The following is an 18,665-nucleotide window of genomic DNA, read 5'->3' on the forward strand; positions in this document are numbered from 1 at the left end:
ATTCTACATGGGTGTGTGTGAAATTTAAAACTGAGTGTAAAAGACATTTTGACAATAGTTCCATGGGAAGCATTTTTAAACTTCAAGCAAACAATTAAAAACAAATTTTGATTTCTAAGCATTACATATCCTAACAAACAAATAAGTCTATTGCAAGTATGTCTTAAATATATAGTGAAATTTAAGAAAATCTAAGTACTGTTGCTTACTTATTAAAATTTGTGAAAACCTGAAAGACTAAGCAAGAAAAACTACAAAGAATTTTTTTTGTGTAGAACTCATTAAATTGTCAGGCCATCTTATCACAGTTTTTCTGCATCATCACATGAGGATGTCACTTCGGATCATCCTGTGACCGAGGCTACTGGCTAGAATATTCAAACATCCTCTGATGGCAGGTGCTATGGAACATCATGTGACATCAGATGAAACATCCTGTGGTGTTAGTTATTCTGATCATCACTGTCTGGGTACACCTGAATGGGGATTGAAATCACTCGACTGTGGTGACATCCATTGTGGGAGCTAAAAAAACAATTTTAAATTTGTTCATCTTATTCTGCAAACGTTAATAAAAATATCTTTTTCTCTAATTTTCTCAACATTGCAAAATTTGAAAAATTGATAAAAAAATGGAAGAGATATAATATTTCATTTTCAATAAGAACTTTGTTTTTAGGTAAAAATTACAAACTATGAATTAAAACATTTTGTTTCCATTATTTTAAATACAGATGTAGTTTTTATTCTTAAAATTTGAGATGAATAAAAATATTTGTTTAGAGAACAACAAATATAAAGCTACCAGAAAGGGAGAGATTTAATTGTTGTGTCCCCGAAACATACCTGACTCTAGCTAGCACCTCATCATAGGAACCAACATCCACCATATCTAAGTACGGCTTCCATGTCTGACCCTTGTCCACTGAGTATGACATTGGCTGACCAGGGTAACAGCTACTCAGTTCTAGCAGACCGTCCTCAGCTACTCTACACAAACATAAATGTAATAAGTGCATTCCTTAAAACCGTCCAGAGACTAGAGAAAACAGCTATACTGAACCCTAACACATGATGAATAATGATGTTTTCTGAGTATATTATATTAACTGCCCTGAAAATATCTGTAAAATCTACCCATCTTCTCCTCAGCAAAACACTATTTTGCCTTTGAGCTTCTGTATATTAAAAAAAAGATAAACTAGAAATATTTCCTAAAATGTAAACAGATAGGCCTACATATCACACTAAAAGCGTCTTGGAATAAATGTAAAATTACACACTAACACAAACGCAAAAATTACAGATCCCTCGCAGGTTGAAAATCTTTTTTAGTCAGCATTGAAGATTCTTAGGTAGATTTTTAAAAAAATCTTCTTCATTCTTAATTTGCAATGTTTGATAGGATTTCCTCCAATACAATTAAGTATTATGTGTTATGCCCCATATATGCTATTGACTCGAGTTTCAGCCTGCTTTTCATTTTGCAGTTGTTTGAATTCGGAGTTGTCTCTCCTAGATGGGTTTCAGTACCCAGCTATCAAGCTTCATGTGCCCACGGGTTTGAACTCTAGACTTTTCGATTTAGAAACCTGACCCCAGTAGTTTAAGTGAAGGTAGATGTTTCACATTGATGCCAAACACATTATTATCAATGAAATAAATTAATTTAAATCACAAATAAGCAACTTATAATTTTTTTTCTAAAATCAGCTTTTTCATTAACATTTTTGAAAAATGATGAAATAAATTGTAAAAAATTTTGTTTTCCTTACCTTGCGCCAGGTGGAGGGATGTGGTAGAAAATATTTGCAGCTTCTAGGCGCTTGAGCTCCTTGTTACCTAACATGTGGGCAAAGACAGACCAATCTTCATCTTCTTTGGGTTTTCTTTTCTTGGGGTCAACATCTTCCCATGGTGCTTTGTGCCAAGCCCTCTCCGCAAGGGCAATCAGGAGTGGAAATATCACAGATTCTGTCCAGATTTGGCCTTGAATACCTGTGAAAATATTTAGTTGTCCCACATATTATATTGTGCAAGTACATTTTCTTTGAAAATCTGGTAATACTTTTTAAAGAAAATTCTGAGATATTAATTTTTTTTTAAGTTTCTATTAACAGAATTTTTGTTTTTAAAATGTGGCAGTTTTTTTAAAAAAAAAAACCTTTATTTTTTTTTGAAGAACAGGAAATAAACATACTGTGCTACATGAATAAATTTCCATCAAATAATTTTGGTTCAATGAATTACCTGTGATGTTTTTCGGCTTCTTTAGCTCAGTAAAATCTTCAAACTCCCTGAGCAGCTGCAGGTCCAGCTTAGTGATCTTCTCACCAGTCAACTTGACATCTGCGTTAAACATTAGATTTTCTGGAACAAACCGGAACACCTTGTGGGTGTCAAGGTAACGGCAGGCCCAGTACAGGCCTCGCTCTTCAGGGTCTGGTTCATATGGGTGGTCAAAGTAAAGGTGAGTGTCTGGTGCCAGAATGACCTGGACATTGGAAAATAAATGTGTGATATTAAAAATACAGATACTAAAATAATAAAAAAAATGTAAATAGGCCTATTTATTTCAAAACTTTATTTTTTCCTTTTCTTTTTTTAAGATAATCATTTGACATATTAAAAAATAAAAGCTACCATTAAAAAATGCTCATCAAACAAGCAATGACTGAAATAGAAAATGCCTGACCTCATAGACTTCATTGGCCAGTTTGTGTGCATCATATGCTTGTCCTGACTCCCAAACATTCCTACAAAAGTGAACCAAGATGTGGTTTGGGAACTTGCTGCGGCTGTATGGACCCACACTCTTCACCACCTAGAAGTGAACCATTAATAAATACACACTATCTAAAACTTTAGGGATCTACACTTTCTACAACCTAATATCAAATGTTTTCTATCTAATAAATCTAACAGAACAGCATCTTCAGATGTTAAAGTTCTAAATTTAATTTGTTTAATTATTCATAATTAATCATTGGACTTCTTAGATAAACTTTTTTTAAGTTTAAAACTTATATACCGTTTGTAAATCATTTTAAAAACTGCATTATTAGCAAAATGTGATTTTAAATTTTACACCATATTTTCTTACAAAAAGTAACAGAATTGTGGGGAACAAAAATAGACCAGCTAAAACAAGAAACTAAAATGTGTTTTATACCCTGAAACAGAATTACTTCACCACTCAAAGACTACAGCAAAACAATTTTTTAAAAATCATCAATATAAATGCTAAATTTCCCTGTGTATTAAAAGATAAGATTATCTTGTCTATAAATGTTCAAAATGCTAGATTACCTAGTCTACTAAGGTAACAGGTCAAATTACCTAGTCTACCAAAGTGAAAGGTCAGATCACTGATTCTACAAAGCTGAAAGATCTGATTACCTCATCTACAAAAGTAAAAGTAGACTCCAAGTCAGGATTCATGGAATTTTCTACCATCATCTGCACAGAGAAGCTGTGGCTTGTCTCATTGGGATCTGTCAGCAAACATCTCTTTGCTTCTTTCTCATTGTTCTGTTGGGCAGGGGAGATTACTTACAGTAAAGACTTGAAAGGGAGACAACATAAAGTTATGCAAGAATTTACAAAGAAGACTATTAGTTAACTGTTGTCTCATGGCTCTGATATTAGCATAGCTATGTCCTGGCATGTCAATTTCAGGTATGACCTCGATGTGTCTGGTTTTGGCGTAGCGCAGTATGTCTCTGTAATCTTCAACATTGAAGAACCTGCATCCCAGACCCTCAGGAAAAGGCCGACCTCAGCAGAGGTAACAAGCAGTTTTCTGTAGGGTCATGACCTCGCCTAGAAGACCCCACCTAGCAAATGAAACATCTGGATTTAGATTCAACTTACAATAAACATTAAGAAAATGATTAAATTGACATGTAATTTTGAAAACAATGCTAGAAATTATATGCAAAATATATGCAAAAGCTCAGAGAAAAGAAAACTTCTTAGAAATTTAACAAGGAAGATTTTGAATAGATAACTTGTAGAAAACATCACTCTTCTGAACAGTTTATGTTATTAGCATATGCATTGGACTAACAAATACAAATGATTAAGGAATCTAACAAGGGGGGAAAAACCAATCAAATTTCCATAAACATGGATTATTATAATATAATCTATAAATCTATAAATCGATGCAGGTTGGATTTGCCATCTTATGATTGAAAATGCTTACTTTTTTTTTGATTTAGCTAGATTGCTGCTAGATCTAGGACTATCGTCTGAAACACTACTGACACTGTACTGTTTTTTTTTACAAGTACTAGACTAGATCTAGATTCTTAGGTGTAGAAATAATACACTTAAACTAGAACTAGATCTATGTCAACATTAAACTGCTAACATGAAAAACAAATCGGGCAGTCCTGATATCTATTATTTTTAGATCGCGTTCCACCTAGAGTAAAGATTTAGCGTAACTCTGAGTAAACCGAACAAATGCGGCCTTGCCCTTTAGCATAACGCGGAGCGAACGCGTAAATGCTGCCTTATTTAAATAATGTAAACAAAGCAAAAAAAATCACTTTTAATCCGAAAAATAACTTAATTTTAGACATTTTACAGTTACTTTAAAAATGTGAATCAAGTAAACATCTTTCAAAATATTGACATAAATTAGAACTATATGCAATGGTGAATGAAATCAGCAAACATAGTTGGAGCTGTTTTATACTGCTCCTAGCTAACCTGGATGGATTTGTTGGATGGGTCCACCTCTACTGCATATGCTTCATGGTCTGAAACACCCTCTAACACAGGTTTTACTTGATTATTCCTAAGGATGATTGAATGCCGAGGGGAAGCAACCAATTTAGCACCTTCTTGTGAAACAGGAAGTTTCATTTTCTCTGGAAAATATTTAATTATTAGTCTAGTCTAGAGTCTATATCAAGGTAAGAAAATACTCACACTTTAAAAAAGTTTTGAAAAGTCATAATTCTAATGTAAACAAAATTTTAAAACCATTTACCTGATAGACAGGTTGCCTTAGGCCTTATACTTATACTCTGTTTGGGGAAGGTGAATGGTCCCACAAAACTGAGACTCTCCCTCTGTACACATTTAATGATCCTCGGCTCCAGGCCCTCCACAAGTTCTCACCTCAGTTTCCAACAGAAGAACGCCAACCAAAATATCTAGCACGCACACTAGATCTAGTCTAAGTCTAGATCCTAGAATAATCTAAATCTAGATTCTTACACGACGAACTAGTACTAAATCTAGCGTCACTAGTGTGATGGTGGAATTAAATATAGATCTAGTCTGTGCGCCCTTTGTTGGGCTAGAGTTCGCTGCAGTACAACGATAACTAGGCCCCTAGTGGCCTATTTAAAAAAACATTAACTTGACGATGTAGTAGGTGCAGAATACAGTGACGAGAAATAGAAATAGTTGGCAACATACAGTAGATGCCGGAGCATCTGCATAGCAGCCCAGAATGAAAGGAATTAAAATATGTCTTTCCTTTGCCTGGAAGGCTTCCTCTGGTGTTTGGTTGTTTAAAAGTTGAGAACAGGTCGTATGAATTTCAAATGCCGTACTGAAAAATAAAGCGTATAAAACAAAAATTTTTAAATGTCGGCCTAATAATAACATTTCGCCAAATGCGTACCACTAACAGCCTACCGGCCACAATTTTGTCGTTATAGTAATAGCGACTGTTGTCGAGAATTAATTAAAAACTCAAACCCCAGAAGACTATATTCTACGATTTAAAATTTATATTGATTATAGTTATAAACGTTTTTGATTTCCTCAAAATATCACAACAGCTTTTACTGTCCATAACCAGTCAGGTACAGAGGCGTAGCGACCCCTCCCGGCGCCCGGGGCGAACTTTCAGTTTGGCGCCCCTATATATATATATATATATATATATATATATATATATATATATATATATATATATATATACAGGGGCGGAACTACCATACCGCCAGACCCCGCAATGCGGGGGGGGGGGGGGGGGGGGGCAGGACGTTTAGGGGCCCAGTTCCGACCAAAAAACAATGCATTTTTTTTTTTCAAAAATTATGTTTTTCATGCATCTTGAAAGTGGTTTTGAAAAAAAAAAAACAACCGGTCTACTATAGCAGAGATTGTTGCGTAGAAAAATATTTTAAAATCTACAAGAGCTATAGTTTGAAAGGTAGGTAACATTCACACAACTTCCATGACTTATTGCCCTTCTTTAAAATAGGGATGCCCACGAAGCTCATTTAAATAGTTTTGTACTATGTATATTAAAAAGCAAATGATTCTCTGAATTGTTACTTAAATAAGACGTAATTTGCAATAGTATAGCTATAAAAATCAATGTTTTCAAAATTGATATTATAAAAGCCAAAAATGAAAAAAATAAATATAACGCGAGATACCATTCACGAATTAAGCTAACGTCTTTATATATTTTTGACCAGCATTTATAGATACATTAAAACTCAAGATGAAGTAGACTAAATTACTTAGAATATAGATTTTATATATATATATATATATATATATATATATATATATATATATATATATATATATATATATATATATATATATATATATATAGGGGGCCCTAGTTTTTTCTTTGCGGGGGAGCCTTTGATTTCTAGTTCCGCCACTGTATATATATATATATATATATATATATATATATATATATATATATATATATATATATATATATATGTGTGTGTATGTAAATGTATATGTATATAAATATGTGTGTGCGACAGTCCGGAAAAATATTAATAATTACGCTAAGATGCAATATCCTTTAAAAAATTATCAGTAATGTCAGAAGAATAATATTTGTAGAAGTTGCTAATTCGTTCAGGACAGTCTTTTTATGTTTTATCTTTGGAGCAATCTCTGTCGTGATATAGTACATAGTTGGATTATAAGCAGAGTTTCTTCCAGGCACCTCTTCGGGGGGCGGGGGCGAAGCCCCCCCCCCCCCCCCCCCCCCGAAAATTTTTTATCGCCCCCCCCCCCCCGAACGAAATGAAATTTATATAATTTATATAGAAAATATATACTTTTAACAGTGTCCGCCCCCCCCCCCCCGAAGAAAGTCTACCGCCCCCCCCCCCCCCCCCCCGAAAATTTCAAGTGCCCCCCCGGAGAAAAAAGTCTGGAAGAAACACTGATTATAAGTTTATTAGATTACGGTCATTCAATTTACTCACAATAGCAAAATTGTGTACACATTAGAATACGATTTGGGTATTTCGTTGACTGGTTGATTGTATAATGAAAAAAGCTAGAGGAAACAAACTGGAATCCAACGGACACAACAGCTCGAAGTCTTGGATTTATCAGATGTGCGCTGCCTTCTCGCACACAGTCAACAAGAAATTCAGAACTAATTGTACTGGTTGAAGAAGCTGTAATAACCGGTTTGCTAATTCGTTTAATATAGTCTTTTTATGTTTTATCTTTGGAGCAATCTCTGTCGTGATATAGTACATAGTTGGATTATAAGTTTATTAGATTAAGGTCATACAATTTACTCACAATAGCAAAATTGTGTACACATTAGAATACGATTTGGGTATTTCGTTGACTGGTTGATTATATAATGAAAAAAGCTAGAGGAAACAAACTGGAATCCAACGGACACAACAGCTCGAAGTCTTGGATTTATCAGATGTGAGCTGCCTTCTCACACACAGTCAACAACAAATTCAGTACTAATTGTTCTGGTTGAAGAAACTGTAATAACCGGTTTAATGATAGTAGCTGACGCCCATGACGTTCAGATTACAATCTTCAGCGATAAAATGCGTATTAGTATTAACATTCTAATTCGATGTAGAAATAAAATGCGTTTAAAAAAAATCAGTCATGCTTTATAGCTAAATATGAAATATCTTTTATTGTATGGCTCGAAGCTAGCTTAAAGACAGTGGAGAATGAAAAGATGGTGGTTAGGACACAATATGAGAAAGACAAAAAAATAACATCACAATGCAGGTGCTGGTATGAAATCCACGGTGAAAGAGGAAGAGAAAAAGACTAAATAAGTCCTGAAGGAAATCGTTTGAAGTAGAGAAGGGGGAGGCTGGATTATTAGGGTTCGATCTTCATAAAAATCAAGTGATTTGACGAAGTTTCACCTGCGCCTATGTTCCTTAGGAAGCCGAAACGAATAAAAAGAAGTAATCAAAAGAGTTTAGAACAGTGGGTTCCATCGAACCCAAGAGGTTCAGTAAGTCAGTCTCAGGGCTCCCGTTGAGGTTAAGACAACCAAGTGTCAAAAGAGTTATCTAGTCACCGATCCACGCTTTTTTGTCGGTGAAAACGCGCCCCCCCCCCCCATCTAGGAAAGTTTAGTACAATGGGTTTCTTTTCTGAGTGATATCGGTTATTTATTCCTTAATCCGATGTGAATTTTTTTCCGATTTAGTCTTCGAAAAAGCGCCCCCCCCCCCCCCCCAATCTAGGAAAGCTGGAAAGCCGTCTTTCCGGTACCTGTTTCTTAAGAATATACGTTGTACAGTTAAACAATCAAGGTACAAAATAGTTAAATCATAATGCAAAGGCTTTCAGCCGTTATATTTATTTACTTTGACTGTTTATAATTCAAAACTGCAGCTTAAAATGAGCTTTTAAAAAAAATCTCTACCCCTTTTGGCGCCACCCCCCATAGGGTCGGCGCCCGGAGCGGCCGCCCTCCCCGCCCTCCCCTAGCTACGCCTCTGGTCAGGTACCAGTTAAAGCTGCTTTGAATTTAAATCAGAGACAACCTAAATGATTAAGATTTAAACTAAAGAATTTTTGCTTTAGCAAATGTGTTCACAAATATGTAGTCTTTCATGTGCATATTATTAACATTAATTTGAGTTTATATGAATACTAGCCATCGGTACCCGTTTCACGTGAATTATAGGCCTATAATTTTAAAATGTACTTGTTTGAGAAAAATAATTTATGAAATAGTTATTGGTCAAAACGCAATGTGCTTTACTACACGCTGAACGATATTAGCGACAAAGCAAAAATAATAACTCATTAGCTAAAAATCCGACACATTTGACATAACACTGGCACACACTGATTAAGTGACTTAAACGATTCCGTTAAAAATCTGGCTATTCAATAGTCATTACGTTGTTTTTAAGTAATTTGTATTAGTTTGACCGATAAAATCTATATAAATATAATTCTCTTCTGGGAGACGTTAGAAAACAAGCTGCAAGCGCCTCCTTGCAGTCCCCTCTCTTCCTCTCTATCACTATCACTACCACCCCCACCCCACCCCACATGGTCTGGTGAGCTGTGCTCACGTTAATGTTTACAAATAGTAGAGCCGGGTTTAGTGACGGCTATTAGGGGCAGATAATTTAGTTTGAACCGATTTTAAACTTACAGGAGGTAACTAAGAGGAGGCTGCTTTACCGGGGGGGGGGGGGGGGGGTGTAGGGTCGGGGTTAGAGAAAAGGAGGGGGGTTAGTGTTTTAAAGCAAATATTTTCAGTGGCAGCATTGGTACTGTCGAATTCACAAATTATGAATTACTGAAAAGTAGAAAATAAATCAACTAAATAGCGGCGTATGATACGCCGCGGGTCGGCTCGTTGTATATATTTCATAGCGTACGTCTTGATGAGTAGATCTATAGATCTAGATCAAACTTGAATAAAGTAGTTCCTTTTTTATAGTCTAAAATAGTAAGATTCACATGTAAAAATAAATAAATAAATTACGTTTGACTCGGTGTGTCTCGATCCAGCCCCACCTGTGTGGTATTATGTACACTATCTTTCCAACTTTCCAGCTATTTAGGTACCTTATAAAACATTGAGAATAAAAGAAGTGTTTAAAAAAATAACTTACGCGAATATGCCTATTTTTTCAAATTCATTTTTTACAGTTTCATAGCGAAACAAACAAAGATTTGTATAAAATATTTAAGTCCTGAAAAAGTTTATTATAGAAATTTATTTTTGGAATAGATTCTTGTTACGGGTCAGTTGTAGGTTAGACTAGAATAGGATAGAATGATCTAGAATTAGGGGAGAGTGAGTGTGTGAGTTGAGTTTACCCTAGAATATTGTTAACCCCGGTGTGTTTGTGTATTGATATCCCAAGGTCGAATGCGGTATAAAAGCTGGAGTGAATGGTTGTCAGGGGTTAGTTAGTTGGCAGGGTTAGGTCGAGGGCTATGTTGTAATGTGATATGTGAGACCTAATAAACGTACCGAACGTTAACCCGAGTCGTTCTTGAATTCGAATCTAACCAGGACGTAACAATTCTACAGTAGATAGAGTCTAAATCTAGATCTAAAATAGATCTTAGCGCCTTAGCCTTATCGTCTACGTCTAGTTTTTGCGTAGATTTAGATCTAGTCTAGATCTAGAATCTCTAGATCTAGAATTCAAATAGATAAAATATATTTTTTTAAGTTTAGGTTTAGAAAATCGTATTGTATACATTTCATAGCGTACAAAGCTCTAAATCATATTTGAATGAAATAGTTCATTTCTTTTTATTCTAAAATCGGCGGATGACGTCATTAGTTTCGTGCTCTTTTAGTGTAAACAATAAGCGACGTCATTGTTAAATGCGTTCTTGTCCCAAGTATAAACACTTTTCCGGTTGCATAATTAACATTGTTTTTCTACATTCGAATACGCCTTTATTTTTTTATTTTTCTTCTTTAAATACAATTGTGGTTATACATTTAAAACATCTACCATATTATTTTCAACAAAATTCCGTATCAAGATCTCGATATATCGCTGCAGATTCTGATGTGATGTCCGGCGAAAATATTTTGAAAAACGTATCTGTAAAGGACCATAACTTGTGTGTTTAGTAATCAGCATTTATCTGGCATTGCCCACCCTAACCACAACCAACCAAAACAAACAAAAAACGCAAACATTACACTAACACAAAACAAACACAAACGAAAACACAAAAAAAAACGCAAAGACAAACCCAACAACAAACACAAAGAAAACAGAAACACTAACGCAAACAAAAAAGCAAACGAAAATAAACCAAACGCAAACACAAACCCAACCACAACCAAACAAAACCAAAACTAAAACATACCAAAAAAAAAACAACGCAAACATAACACACACGCAAATACAAACACAAACGAAAACACAAAAACAAACACAATCACAAACACAAAGAAAACACAAACGCAAAGATAAACTCAAAGTATACACAGTCTAGCCCGGGGCGCCAAATCGCACCATGACGACGTGCGGCGTAACTGCCTGATTCAACTTAGTAAACTACTATAGTACCCAACTTATTTATAGTCTTTTGAACTCACTTACGCAAACGTAGGTACCATAGCGTACACGGGAAGGCCCGGGGCGCCAAATAGCATCCGCTCGGGGTGCCGGAGGACGCCCAGATTTGATGAACTTAAAGACTATAGTAACCTTTCTTATCCATAGTCTATCGCACTGTTTAAAACAAAATTATGCAGCATAGCGCTCACATGATAGCCCAGGGCGCCAAATCGAACCGTGTATGGGTGCCGGCGGTCGCGCCTGTTTCAATTTAGTGAACAAAATTATAATACTCCAAGCTTATCAGTAAATGGAAAGAAATAAACATATAGGATTTGTAGGACCTGGCTTATTAAATGTTATTGATTTAAAAAAAATAATTAGTAAACAGTATGTCCAGTGTATAGAATAAATAAAAGGCAGTATTAAAAATACCAACGACATTGCACTTAATCAATCCCCGCTAATTATGTTATTTATTTATTTTTCTTAACACCAAAACAAAGTAATAAAAAGTAAATTCTTTCTTCCCCCGATTTAAATCTAAGGGGAAGTAACTGTGTTTTCCAAATCAAGGGACGCTATGAGAACTAAAGGACAAAATGCAAATACATTTCAGACATAATTTTAGAAATTTTATAAACGTTGATACACTTTTAAAAATATTTATGTAATGTTCATAATTGAAAATTATTATTCTAAGTACATAAAATGAAAATTGTTTTAAAGACTTTCAATAGTAATTTTTTAACTCATAAATTTAGACCATAATAATCTAACACTTAAATCCATCAAAGTATCCACGACAAACATTTTACAAACATTTTACATACAGAATTGAGCTTTATATATTAGATAATATTACATCCCCAATCACCACAACACATTGACTCTACTAATCCAAATAAAAAATAAAAGTGTTTGCTAAATTACTATTATATTACTAGTAATTATTTCTTTGACAATTTTAACTTTAATGAAACCGGAAGTAATTTTGTACTTATTACACAAATGTCATAAAATATTCAATTGTGGTTAAAATATGTTTCCTGGCAAAACAATTTGGGGACATTTGGAACCAGCTTTTACAGTCTATTGATGTTTTTTTTTTACTTTTCTCGTATATACGAAGTATAAAGAAAGTATTGTAATCGTGCAAAAAAAAAATCGTTGCAAATCTCGACGTTTTACACCTCCCTGAGTAGGAAAAACCTAATTTTGCAATCTTGTTCGTATGTCTGTGTGTGTGTATGTGTTTGTGTGTGTGTATGTGTGTGGTTCTGTAAACACGATATAAGAATTATATCAACTTTGTAGATCAGTATCAACTTTTCAGCGAGTTCCGATAGCCGGAATTGGAACTTTGTTCTACTTTCAATTTTTCAAAAGCCTATAACTTGAGTACTATTTCAGATAGATAAATGAAATTTCACATATAACTATAAGTAAAAGATTTAATGCTTTGCATTCTATCAAATTTTGAGTAATTTCCGTTGACCGGAAGTAGTAATTTACGCTATTTCTAATTTCTAAAAAAAAACGTATGTGAATTTATAAAGTACTAATAATATCCCGCACAATAATGCGCATTTTATTTGGCGTTCACTTGGTGGGCAATTCTTTTTTCTAACAGATTCTATTCCACTATAAAATTTTTAAGTAATTAAAAATGGATTAAAAATATTGTCCGTATCCCGAGTTGCCATCCCCCGTAGTGTTGTATAAGAATATTCTAGAAAGTTTAGGGGAGATCACTCCCGGTTTATTTTATTGAACATTATGTATTCCACGCTACACACAATGCCATTGCACTTTAAAACTTTTTCCAAACACTGACACATTTTAATTATCTGGCTGAAATCATTATTGGTTTTGTTTAAGGTTCTGTGTATGAACCAGCTAATTGTAATTTGTGGCACTGTATAAAAGTTCTGATCATTGATTGATCTACTTATATTATTGTCATAAAATTATTCAATTGTTGCAATCTAGAAATCATTTTGTGAGTGATATGATCACCACACACTGCTGCATTTTTCTGCATTATAAACTTATGACTAGAATTGTTAAGTCTATTAGGAATTCATTTTCACTCTATTTTTTTAGATGTGAAATTTTTGTTGTCTGGCACATGATCCTGCCCTATTGACATTGTACTTAAAAAAATTCGTTGCACGAATTTTAATGCGGGGACGTGTAACAGCCTGTACTTAGGTATTTAGGGGAGAGAATGAAGTATAAACGGGTGTGTAACTGTAAGGTGGACAAGTGTGCTGTCAGAATGTCACTCTGTTCTTGCACTGTCCTTGTATTATTATTTCAGCTATGGATTATTGTTTGATTGTCTCAACTTCAAGATGTGTACATAATAATATTACAGTTATATCGTTCAGCAAAGAAGTGTACTGTCATGGTAATATCAAGAATCCACAATAACAGTTTTATCCACCACATATGATTGTTACAAGTATAGTCCTACAACTACAATCTAGTCCTACCACTAGAGTCTAGTTCTACTACAACAAGCTAGTCCTACCACTCTAGTCCTACTACAACAATCTAGTCTTACCAAAGTCTATTCTTTCCACGATAGTCTTACACAATACCACCGGTTTAATAGAGCTAGGGTTTACTGCCACACAAACAAGACACATTGTTAATTAGTCTCATTGAATTTAAAAAAAACTTTTTTTTTATTTTAATAAAAAAATATAGTCCTACGTCAATGTAAGTGTTTGCATCCTGTATCTGTGGCACTATCAACTAAATTGGAGAAGTGACGTTTGAGAGCGACTTTCCCTGGTGTCAGTTTGGATGACTCAAACCTTCCAGTCCCCAGTGAAACAACACAATTAGAGTTTACATTTGGCCACAGAAACCTACTTTCATGGATGGCCAGTGCTGCTGGTTTATTGGCCGAGATACCTCCATCCTGTTGGGAACAAATGTCCCTGTTGGGAACAATTTTGCCAACCAAATATCATACTTGTTATTTAACGGAAACTAAACTTGTATTATGACGTTTGTCAACATCCACTTAAATTTGGTGAACAAACATTAGAAAGCTAAAATCCAATCAAATAAATTTGGTGAACAAACATTAGAAAGCTAAAATCCAATCAAATAAATTTGGTGAACAAACATTAGAAAGCTAAAATCCAATCAAATAAATTTGTTGATCAAACATTAGAAAGCTAAAATCCAATCAAATAAATTTGGTGAACAAACATTAGAAAGTTAACATCCACTCAAATTTGGTGAACAAACATTAGAAAGTTAACATCCACTCAAATTTGGTGAACTAAAAGAAGTTTGATAGCTCCCGACAGCAACTTATCTAGAAGAGAAAACTTCAAAATCAAACAGTTGATGCCTTGTAATTTGTTCTTATATGGACAAAGACAATGGAATTAAAAGCAGGCTGAAATCAGATGCATAACAAGTTGCCACATAACACTCATTTGTGTTGGAGGAAATCCCATCCAACATTACAATAAGAACAAAGAAGGTGAATAAAACTTAGATAATTAAATTCTCTTTACTTTTGGTCAACACTTGATAAATGTTGGTAGAATAAATACACTAGCAGAACTACCACAAAATATTTACATACACAATACAAGAAACAAATTTTCTACTCAACCTATAGCATTAGTTATGTAGACGTGTTAGTCCATCAATCAGAATACATGATGTATCATACAGGGCAATGTGAGTGAACTTAAAGGTCAAGGTCAAGCGTTAGATTTAAGGATTAACAATTTAACATGAGTCAGCTAACTTTACACGAAAACCAAGTTTAGGCTTTAACTCCCAGGCATAATGTAGTAACCTGAGCAAAAAAAAAACCCATTCTATTCACGCACTCTCTCACATCACAACTACACGTACATCAGGAATAAAACAACATCACAACTACACGTACATCAGGAATAAAACAACATCACAACTACACGTACATCAGGAATAAAACAACATCACAACTACACGTACATCAGGAATAAAACAACATCACAGCTGCACGTACATCAGGAATAAAACAACATCACAGCTGCACGTACATCAGGAATAAAACAACATCACAGCTGCATCAGTTAAACCTATACCGGGAAGAAATCATCACTTCAACTGTACACAGGAATCCTCAGTGCATCGCATGATAGCAAAAGTAGCAAGCTGTGAAGATTTTTATAAATTTGTTAATAATCCTGAGCCTTTGTTAATTTTATCAATCAAAACATAAAACTACAAACTCAAATTTTAACAAACCGCCCAACCCATCTTGCATATTAAATCATACAATGTTTTAGTTTTTAACTTATGTCAAAACTATATTCAAAATGCACACAGCACATCCCATACTACTTACCTAACTGGATTACACATCCCAATACAGTTCCAACTAAAGCAGATGCCACCAGGGTTTTAATGGTTGGACGTCCTATGCGGCTCACAGCTGACTGCATTTTTGCAAAAAGTCTGGCACCAAGGTTGGATTTAGATAACAGCCTATGGATAATCCCAGCTGGAGAATTAGGTATAATTTCAGCTGAAATAAATTTAAATTTAAATTTTCATCTTTATGCTCGTTGGTCTTTCAAAGGCAGCTCCAGTTTTTGAGCTTGTGTGGAGGAGATGATCTATAAAATCGGCCTAAAACTTAGGCTTTGATCGTAATTTTATCGTGTACAAAAATAATCGGATCTTCAACACAAGTGAGTTTAGAAGTAACACATAACTTACGCGCTGAAAATCCAATTGCATTCAGGAATCGCGGAGAATAAGAAGAAAATAAGCCCATGACAGCGGCACACATTGTCACAAAGTGATTAAGCTGTGACAAAATAATAAAATGGAATGACAGTATCGCAAAAACCTTCCAATTCATAATGCCCTTAGTAGCTCTATAAGAAAATTTCAAATGTAAAAGGTTAAATTAAATTTCTACAAACAATTCGCAAGTTATAATCTTTCTCTGAAAGTATTAGTGCAACATTTTTCAGCTGTATTGGGAAAATCCGTTTCAATGCGAAATATCTAGGGTTAGGACTCAGTATAGGCTTAGAATTTAAGTTAGGATTTAGGCTACGCAATTCAAAGTAATTTCGATAGGTTTAGTCCTGAGTCTATTTCTACCACCAGTCTATCTAGTCCTACCACGACAGTCTAGTCCTACCCGTCTAGTCCTACCACGACAGTCTAGTCCTACCCCGACAGTCTAGTCCTACCACGACAGTCTAGTCCTACCACGACAGTCTAGTCCTACCCGTCTAGTCCTACCACGACAGTCTAGTCCTACCCGTCTAGTCCTACCACGACAGTCTAGTCCTACCCGTCTAGTCCTACCACGACAGTCTAGTCCTACCACGACAGTCTAGTCCTACCACGACAATCTAGTCCTACCACGACAGTCTAGTCCTACCACGACAGTCTAGTCCTACCACGACAGTCTAGTCCTACCACGACAGTCTAGTCCTACCACGACAGTCTAGTCCTACCACGACAGTCTAGTCCTACCCCCAGGGTCTAGTCCTACCACGACAGTCTAGTCCTACCACGACAGTCTAGTCCTACCACGACAGTCTAGTCCTACCACGACAATCTAGTCCTACCACGACAGTCTAGTCCTACCCGTCTAGTCCTACCACGACAGTCTAGTCCTACCACGACAATCTAGTCCTACCACGACAGTCTAGTCCTACCACGACAGTCTAGTCCTACCACGACAGTCTAGTCCTACCACGACAGTCTAGTCCTACCACGACAGTCTAGTCCTACCACGACAGTCTAGTCCTACCACGACAGTCTAGTCCTACCCCCAGGGTCTAGTCCTACCACGACAGTCTAGTCCTACCACGACAGTCTAGTCCTACCACGACAGTCTAGTCCTACCCGTCTAGTCCTACCACGACAGTCTAGTCCTACCACGACAATCTAGTCCTACCACGACAGTCTAGTCCTACCACGACAGTCTAGTCCTACCACGACAGTCTAGTCCTACCACGACAGTCTAGTCCTACCCGTCTAGTCCTACCACGACAGTCTAGTCCTACCACGACAGTCTAGTCCTACCACGACAGTCTAGTCCTACCACGACAGTCTAGTCCTACCCGTCTAGTCCTACCACGACAGTCTAGTCCTACCACGACAGTCTAGTCCTACCACGACAGTCTAGTCCTACCACGAGTCTAGTCCTACCACGACAGTCTAGTCCTACCACGACAGTCTAGTCCTACCACGACAGTCTAGTCCTACCACGACAGTCTAGTCCTACCACGAGTCTAGTCCTACCCCACAGTCTAGTCCTACCCGTCTAGTCCTACCACGACAGTCTAGTCCTACCACGAGTCTAGTCCTACCACGACAGTCTAGTCCTACCACGACAGTCTAGTCCTACCCGTCTAGTCCTACCACGACAGTCTAGTCCTACCACGACAGTCTAGTCCTACCACGACAGTCAAGTCCTACCACGACAGTCTAGTCCTACCACGACAGTCTAGTCCTACCACGACAGTCTAGTCCTACCCCCAGGGTCTAGTCCTACCACGACAGTCTAGTCCTACCACGACAGTCTAGTCCTACCCGTCTAGTCCTACCACGACAGTCTAGTCCTACCCCACAGTCTAGTCCTACCCCCAGGGTCTAGTCCTACCACGACAGTCTAGTCCTACCACGACAGTCTAGTCCTACCACGACAGTCTAGTCCTACCCCCAGGGTCTAGTCCTACCACGACAGTCTAGTCCTACCACGACAGTCTAGTCCTACCACGACAGTCTAGTCCTACCACGACAGTCTAGTCCTACCACGACAGTCTAGTCCTACCCCACAGTCTAGTCCTACCCCCACAGTCTAGTCCTACCACGACAGTCTAGTCCTACCACGACAGTCTAGTCCTACCACGACAGTCTAGTCCTACCACGACAGTCTAGTCCTACCACGACAGTCTAGTCCTACCACGAGTCTAGTCCTACCCCACAGTCTAGTCCTACCACGACAGTCTAGTCCTACCACGACAGTCTAGTCCTACCCCGACAGTCTAGTCCTACCACGACAGTCTAGTCCTACCCCACAGTCTAGTCCTACCACGACAGTCTAGTCCTACCACGACAGTCTAGTCCTACCACGACAGTCTAGTCCTACCCGTCTAGTCCTACCCGTCTAGTCCTACCCGTCTAGTCCTACCACGACAGTCTAGTCCTACCACGAGTCTAGTCCTACCCCACAGTCTAGTCCTACCACGACAGTCTAGTCCTACCACGACAGTCTAGTCCTACCACGACAGTCTAGTCCTACCACGACAGTCTAGTCCTACCACGACAGTCTAGTCCTACCACGACAGTCTAGTCCTACCACGACAGTCTAGTCCTACCAGTCTAGTCCTA

General features: G+C 36.8%; 2 protein-coding genes across 4 annotated transcripts; both read right to left on the bottom strand.

Annotated features, from left to right (window-relative positions):
• Nucleotides 1-313: 313 nt before the first annotated feature.
• Nucleotides 314-5,176, bottom strand: LOC131938577 (N,N'-diacetylchitobiase). Of its 3 annotated transcripts, XM_059296673.1 has the most exons (8): nt 5,003-5,176; nt 4,720-4,880; nt 3,400-3,531; nt 2,696-2,824; nt 2,251-2,494; nt 1,776-1,998; nt 847-990; nt 314-525 (listed from the first exon to the last, which is right to left on the bottom strand). In XM_059296673.1, exons 2-8 carry the CDS (start codon nt 4,873-4,875, stop codon nt 444-446), a joined length of 1,110 nt encoding a protein of 369 aa, XP_059152656.1. In that variant the 5' UTR covers nt 4,876-4,880; nt 5,003-5,176; the 3' UTR covers nt 314-443. The 3 variants fall into 3 exon arrangements, with proteins under 3 accessions (XP_059152656.1, XP_059152657.1, XP_059152658.1); XM_059296674.1 differs by lacking the exon at nt 5,003-5,176 and having other exon boundaries at nt 3,400-3,836; nt 4,720-4,842; XM_059296675.1 differs by lacking the exons at nt 4,720-4,880; nt 5,003-5,176 and adding an exon at nt 3,686-3,961.
• A 9,508-nt stretch (nt 5,177-14,684) lies between these two features.
• LOC131938589 (uncharacterized) lies at nt 14,685-16,231 on the bottom strand. The gene is made up of 3 exons (XM_059296694.1): nt 16,026-16,231; nt 15,652-15,831; nt 14,685-15,458 (listed from the first exon to the last, which is right to left on the bottom strand). Exons 1-3 carry the CDS (start codon nt 16,168-16,170, stop codon nt 15,427-15,429), a joined length of 357 nt encoding a protein of 118 aa, XP_059152677.1. The 5' UTR covers nt 16,171-16,231; the 3' UTR covers nt 14,685-15,426.
• Nucleotides 16,232-18,665: the final 2,434 nt, after the last annotated feature.

This window comes from Physella acuta, unplaced genomic scaffold (genome assembly GCF_028476545.2).
Source record: "Physella acuta isolate Inbredline_101_S28 unplaced genomic scaffold, ASM2847654v3 ptg000250l, whole genome shotgun sequence".
In the NCBI taxonomy this organism is placed as follows: Eukaryota; Metazoa; Mollusca; class Gastropoda; family Physidae; genus Physella; species Physella acuta.